This window comes from Loa loa (genome assembly GCF_000183805.2).
Source record: "Loa loa unplaced genomic scaffold supercont3.43, whole genome shotgun sequence".
Lineage (NCBI taxonomy): Eukaryota > Metazoa > Nematoda > Chromadorea > Rhabditida > Onchocercidae > Loa > Loa loa.
In genome coordinates, this window is record NW_018108223.1 from 200,886 (window position 1) to 208,000 (window position 7,115).

At 29.8% G+C, this 7,115-nt stretch overlaps 3 protein-coding genes across 3 annotated transcripts in view; 2 read left to right on the plus strand and 1 right to left on the minus strand.

Moving 5' to 3' along the window:
* LOAG_17133 (hypothetical protein) overlaps window positions 1–1,771 on the plus strand; it is a gene marked incomplete at its 5' end in the record, with an annotated part of 5,142 nt that extends 3,371 nt beyond the window's left edge. The window contains 3 exons of the mRNA XM_020449792.1: window positions 666–864; window positions 1,074–1,280; window positions 1,422–1,771. Coding sequence (XP_020306635.1) covers window positions 666–864; window positions 1,074–1,280; window positions 1,422–1,456 — 441 coding nt within the window. The 3' untranslated portion in view covers window positions 1,457–1,771. The remainder of the gene's footprint in view (window positions 1–665; window positions 865–1,073; window positions 1,281–1,421) is intronic.
* On the minus strand, window positions 1,623–5,170 carry LOAG_11230 (hypothetical protein; the record flags this gene model as incomplete). The annotated part of the gene is made up of 5 exons (XM_003146752.1): window positions 1,623–1,669; window positions 2,175–2,241; window positions 2,272–2,423; window positions 4,506–4,613; window positions 5,155–5,170. The coding sequence occupies 5 exons, from the start codon at window positions 5,168–5,170 to the stop codon at window positions 1,623–1,625; spliced, it is 390 nt and encodes a 129-aa protein (XP_003146800.1).
* A 1,707-nt stretch (window positions 5,171–6,877) lies between these two features.
* The window catches only part of LOAG_05176 (hypothetical protein), a gene marked incomplete at its 3' end in the record, with an annotated part of 3,241 nt that continues 3,003 nt past the window's right edge, over window positions 6,878–7,115 (plus strand). The window contains exon 1 of the mRNA XM_020446780.1: window positions 6,878–6,933. The remainder of the gene's footprint in view (window positions 6,934–7,115) is intronic.

A 7,115-nucleotide genomic window follows, 5' to 3' on the forward strand; every position in this document is an offset into this window, starting at 1 on the left:
ATAATAATAATAATAATAATAATAATAATAATAATAATAATAATAATAATAATAATAATAATAATAATAATAATAATAATAATAATAATAATAATAATAATAATAATAATAATAATAATAATAATAATAATAATAACAATAATAATAATAATAATATGCAAAAAAGGAAAAAAGTTAGGGAGGAAATTTTAATAATAATACATGTGAAGGTGATAAAACCAACCTTTTTTTTCACATAATGAGTGTGAAACTTACAAATCGTTATATTTGTGGATTTTCCTTCATTTCATAATGTGTATATTGAGATAATCATGCATTTTTTATTTTTATTTTTTGAGAGAGAGAGAGAGAAAGGAAAAAAACCATTATCTGCGTTGATGATATCCATTTCATTTCCTAGTTGTTTTACAAATAAACGACATGCTAAACTTAGTGGATGAAAGTTAGGAATTTTCAAACTGTCACTCATTGGTTATATTTAATTACCCAGACCTGTTGCTAAATAACCTAAATAACATTAGTGTCTAATGCCAAAAACATCTGTAATAGTTGATTGAAATTCTATTCAAACAAAATATCCTTCTTTTTTATACTTTTTGCAGTAAATCATGAATCAATAATATTATCAAAATTAATTCTTTTCAAGAAGAAAATTATTTTTCTAGAATTCAAGTAATGGCGAATTAAAAGAAGAAGATTTGCGAGGAATTTTCAAAGAATTTGATTTGAATGGTGACGGATATATACAAAAAGATGAATTGAATGCTGTGATGGTGAAAATGGGACAATGTCCAACAGATGATGAGCTGAATGCAATGTTTAATGCCGCGGACAAGGATAAAGATGGCAATATTGATTTGGATGGTATTTTTTCTAACCAATAAAAGTATCTTTTATTAAAAACTATAGTTTAAGATGTATGCAGTTATTCAAGTAAGCATTAAGCGTTAAGTATAATAAATTAATTATGTTTTAGTTAATAATTATTCAAACTCCAAAATCAACATTTTTTTCGTATGCTAGTTTTTGATGAAATGCTATAGATTATAAGGATGAAAATACGGAAATTGTAGAATTTCTATCGATTGCTTATGCAAATCCGCTCTCATTATCCTTGAAAGCTGTTTTCGATGAATTAGATGTGGATGGTGACGGATGTATCACTCGATCTGAGTTGCGAACTGCTTTTCAACGAATGGGAAGTAACCTTACTGATGGTGACATCAAGGCTATTTACAATCAAGTGGATGTTAACAGAGATGGAAAAATTAATTTTGATGGTAATCATTCTTTTTTTCTCCTTAAATTGGACATAGCTGGGATCATTTTGTTGTCCAAATATTAATCTATTAATAAAGAGCTTCAAATTTTTCAGGAATATTCCGCAAAAATTTCACCTTATTATATGATTTATGTTTCAGAATTTTGTCAAATGATGGCCAGAAAGAGAGGATGAATATATCGAGAGCTGTGGATGATGATTGTATATACTCTACTTGCTTACATACATTTTTATGAATTACACCAGACGAATCCCATTAAACCATTTAGATTTATTTTTGTGAATGTAAAGATGACTGCTTGTTTTCATTTTCTCTTTAAAACATTCACTGACTATTTGTTTATTCAATAATGATATACATCCAGTCAGATGGAATGACTGGATTTTCTAAAAGAACTCATGAAAAAATTCCATTCATTTATTACTACACAATTTGAACAATCGTCGTTGCCTGTTTCAAATTCGAAAAATCAAATGAGAATTTAAGGGAAAATTGATGGTTATTGGGAGATTTAACAATCATTTATTATTGCAAGTTGAAGTATTGGTCCTCTTTTGAAATGTTAGCTCCTTCAGTTTTTAAAATAATAAATATCAAAATGATAAACAACGTTATGCTTATTTGCCATCCATTCATTCATCTATTAACAATGTTAACAATTATAAAATAGAGCCAATAAATAGCTCAAATTATTGCTGCCAAAAAATTATGTCAGTACAATCCGTACAGAAAGAAAAAAGAAACATTTCAAACGATTCACTAGAAATAATTAAATTTATGCAAAGTGACATTGAACTTTTTAATTAGTGTCATTACCAAAAAAAAAATTCAACGATTCATGGAAATACTGAATCAGCCATTTCCACAAATTCCAAAAAAAAATTCATTTACTGTTTTTTCTCTTTTGCTTATTGTACACGTCTCCTTCTTTCACCTTTGTCATCAACAGTTCCTGATGCTAAATTGATTAGCCTAAAGATATTAAAACCGATTTCACATTCCCACATTCCAAGGCAGTAGTATTTTTTGTATCCGTAACGACAACAAGAAGTGACAATGCAAAAAAATAAGCAGAAATAGACCAAATACCGGTAACATTTCCAACGGCCAAAATTTTCAGGGCTCGAGTTTTCTTTTTTTCTAAATTTTTTGAGTAAGGAGAAAATGGGAATGTGGGAAATTTCTTAATCCACAAACTGAGAAAGCTTAAATCAACAATTATTTGTTTGAGTTGAAATTCGTCGTTGATAAACTAAACTATTTCTTTTAAACCACGAATTAAGTGTTAATTATCATTGGAAAGCAGGATATTTCAGTCAAGAAGGAAAAATCCTCGTAAATCTATTCGGTAGAAATCAATAAGCATATTTAAAGTCTTTTCATTAAAATAGGTTTGTTTAAATTTTGCCAAACTTTTTCTAATATTTTCCGTAATACAAGTGTGATTATATGCACTAAGGATTTATATAAAAGCATTTTCCAGTTTGTGGAAACTAAAGAAAAATTCCACTCTTCTATTCAGATTCTCAAGACATTTGTAGAAAATTCAGTAAATACCGCATTTACACTCACCAGTTGCCAGCAACTTCCAAAATTTTCTGGTATGGCGCGTAAAGACTGATCGACTCGAAATTTCACTGTTCTACGTTTTTGTTTTTTTCACAACTTCGTCTAAATTAAATTCAATTTACAGTAGGATTCCTGGCTTTACTTTTAGCACCGATCTTTTCAATCTCCCATACACAAAATAATACTTAGACAACTATTCAAACTAGAGCTTACAATTCTACAGTAAATTGGAAGTGAAATTTCGCAATTTCCTTCCCAATTTGAACCAAAAAGTCTCACTAAAAAGCCAGAATTTCATTTCATAACTTTAACTGATTTTTATCAAAAAGTTTGACATTTTTAAAAGCGCTCGATTGATTTCGATAAAATTGCCGAAATCATGCCAAATTAAAATAGAAGTCTTACTGTAGATTAGCCCTTTGTTGCATTTCGGCAAAATTATCTGTTTGAGCTTTACTTAACGTACTATTGCAAATTCATGAAAAGAAAAAAAATTAGGCCATGAAAAAAACACGAGGAATTTCATGTTTTTTCAGTTTTAATAAAACATCGCAATTTAATTTTTTTGATGCATACATCTTAATTTTCGAAATTCTGAGAATTAAATAGAACCAATCATATTGCAAGCTACCGATATCATAACGTCGAAGATTTGTCACCAACATTCCACATATCACATGTGTTCACTGCATGTAAATCCTAAGCCATATTTTGCATAAAACTGAAAATTACGATTGAAAAATAGATAAGCTTACAACATATCAATCCAAATTACATCTTTGAGAACTAACGTAAATGCTGAAGGATGAATTACACTTAATTAATAGATTATTGATAACTGTGATAAAAGTCAGCAATAGACAAAATCATTTATGATTCATCGAATCACAGTATATATATATATATATGTTATATTATATATATATTACTTTTTCTATATATCAGCGCAATTGTGATATCCAGGTAAATCACTGCATTGCAATACATTAACACATTACATTTAGAAGTCTTCAATGAAATTTGAAAGTAAACTGATAATAATTGAATTCTTATGGTCTATTCGAAATTTATGAAAATCCAAAAGTTTAATAGATTCATGAATCGTAAAATTAGTTCCATTGAGGAAAAATGGAGCAACACATTTTATCTTTATTTGAGGGACAAAAATCACTGCCTGTAAAATTTGTTTACTGTTTCAGTTCCAGCTCAATAGTGTTATGAGCAGGAATAGAAACATGAACAAAATGTGGCGAAGTGTCACTTCTCGTTATCTATCTGATTAGAATTAAAAAAAAAAGAAAACATGAATTCTATTGGAATCTGATTTTACTCATGAAGCTTTAGACAAGCGGTCTGAATTCCGTCATACACTTACACTTCAACCATCTTCGATAGCACTACACTGAAAGATCTACCAATTCTTTTTTTGTTTATTAGTGATGATTTCACATCCAATAAATACTAATTTGAAAGCCAATATATAAAATTCGACGATATAAATTGAAGGAAGAAGTAAAAATTGGTCCAATTTTTAAAATTATGAACTTCGAATCATTTAGACTAATATTATTGGCCTAATTACACCCAAAAAGAAACAAGATTGCAACAAAATCTGTTATCTAATTCCTATTTACGAAAAAAATAACTATTAACTTTTGAGGAGGGCGTAAATGACAATTATCATCTTGTTTAGTTCTTGTTGATTATCCTGTGTTTCATTACTCCTTTCATTATTGTCGAGTTGTCTCGGTGAATTTATTTCTACAATAGAATAATATTCCAATATTCTATATTTCCACTGCCCTTTCAAAATATTATCATAGGAATATTTTGTACAACGTGTGTTTTTGTGCTTCGCACAAATGTATAAACAAAGAAGTTTATCAGAAAAAACAGCAAAAATTTTTTGTAATTAGATTAATAGTTGGAAGAAAACGAATTTTATATTAGTTTCAAATTGAAGTAATAGTGGAAACAAAATTTTGGAAATAACATTCTGGAAAGGCAGTCTAAATAGGATTTCTGCAACAGTTTTTGGTGTGATTTAAATTACACACAAAGTGATACTATCCTTACTGCTGGTAATAGTTCTTAAAAATTTCAATCTTTCCTTTTCCAGTGAGGTCATTTGAAACCTTGAATGGATTTTCAAGATTAGTGCTGATGTTTTTTTTTTTTGGCATGTCATACGCCAGTTTAATACCGTCATTGCAATTACAACCTGCAATGATTCGAATTCGAGGAGAAAAAGAGAACATATCGAATTGATTGTTTTAAACAATTAACTGTCCTCACTTTTCACCGCCTTGATTTCCCATTTGATAAATGGATGACATTGTAATGTCCCTCACTTTAAAATGTTTTTGTAATCTTTGGTTGTGCCGATTACTGACTCGACCTATGTGTATTCGTGTTTTTGTACCTTTCCACCTCTTTTTTAAACAACAAAATTTTAACAATTTCCACGTACGGCTTTTGTGACTGTTCAGTTCTTACTGAGCTTTGTGATACAAACAAACTTGGCAAATCCTACTAGAATACATCTAGAACAATGAAATATAATCAAAAAGAGGTTCTAATTTTTTCTGAAAACATTTAAATTTCTCAAGAGTAGCTTTCCAGATAATAATATCGAGGTGCTTGTAAAATCAATAAATAATGGAAATAATTATCCTGTAAATTATGTTGTCATCTCTTTTTAGCACTCATGCGACATATTACAACTTGTCACTTAGAAAGGCAACCTTGATCCAGTAGCCTTATAAATGGTATGATATGATAACGATATTGCAAGCTTTTCTTTAACAGATGCTTATGACGAAGGATGACGGATCAAAATCTATTACAATCTCTGGTATCATCGGTGTAACGCCGATCTATTCGCCATTAATTTTGCACATGAGCATTTCATCGTTTCTTTTCTATCCATTAGCGATATCACTACAGCTTTGAGCAATAATTAATATTAATTGCAGGTTTTTTGCAATGCTATGATAAGTACCAGAAGTAACACAAAAAAAGGTCATTTCTGATTGCAGAAAGACTGGACCAGTAACCTAAAATAAGAGTAAGAGAAAGGTGCATGTCCAGTTTATACTCTGTGGAAACGAGTTACAAGTTGGTATCAGAATGATTGCTTGTCACTCCCAATTCATTTACCTATTCGTACTGTTCTTTCATTTTCTTTACTCCACTTCAAACCTCATTTGCGTTAACTGCAAGTCAATAAAAGTGAAAAAAGAAGGATAGTCATCTCTCTATTCATATTGCAATCGATCATTGCAATGAAAATTGGATATTATCCATATATTTGTTTATTTATTTATTTGAAGACTTATTTACTTATTATATCAAATCAACTCTTCCAGGCTATTTCTTCTTTTCGATTAGATTCCTTCTAGATTATTGTATATTAATTTTTCCAGACAAAAACATAATTTTAACTCTAGTCAAATTCAAATCTGAAAAACTTCACACATTAATTTCCTTGGTAACGTGTAAACAGTAAGATAAGTGGAAACCTAAGTCTTTAAAAATACTCAAATATGAATTACTCTTTCAGATTTCAATCTTTGCTGAATTGACAGGTTTTTGACGAAGTTTAAACTGGATAAAAATTGTATTCGGTTTAAACTCATAAAACGTGTTTCTGAAAAACCCAGAAGACATATACTTCATATATCTTGAAAATTCGAAACTTTCGGAAGAGAACAGGTTTTAGCTGCAAAAGCACGTTTAAAGGAACGTAAAATAGTAAAGGGAAAAATACGTGTTTTCTCGTGTGAGCTGCAGAAACAAGGCAATGGTAGATGACGCAGATGGATTTGCCGAAATCGTGCTTTATCGCTGTCGAACATCAAAATTGTCTGCAGCGCTTCTCGAATATAATAACCACATTTTTAACAAACTCTAATTTTCATTTGTTTGGTATCGTATTTCAGGTTAACTCGCTCTTAGTTCCCAAGTTTGCTTTTGATGATCACATCTTTTTCACGCCTCATTTGCAATTTGACTGATTTTGATGAACAAGATTTATTCTTCTATACCTTCAACTTTCAAATAGAAGGACTCAAGCTTCGAGGTTAGCATTTGTTTTCTTTCCCTTCTTTTTTCCTTTTTTTTTTTGTATAAAGTAAGACTGATTTCTTACCTGGGCAATCATTCACTACTTCATTACAGTTACTTTCCTACAAATTTCGTAATGGTGTTAGTCAGCAACAACATTGTCATCATTATGAGAAATGAAATAGGGAGCGCTATGCT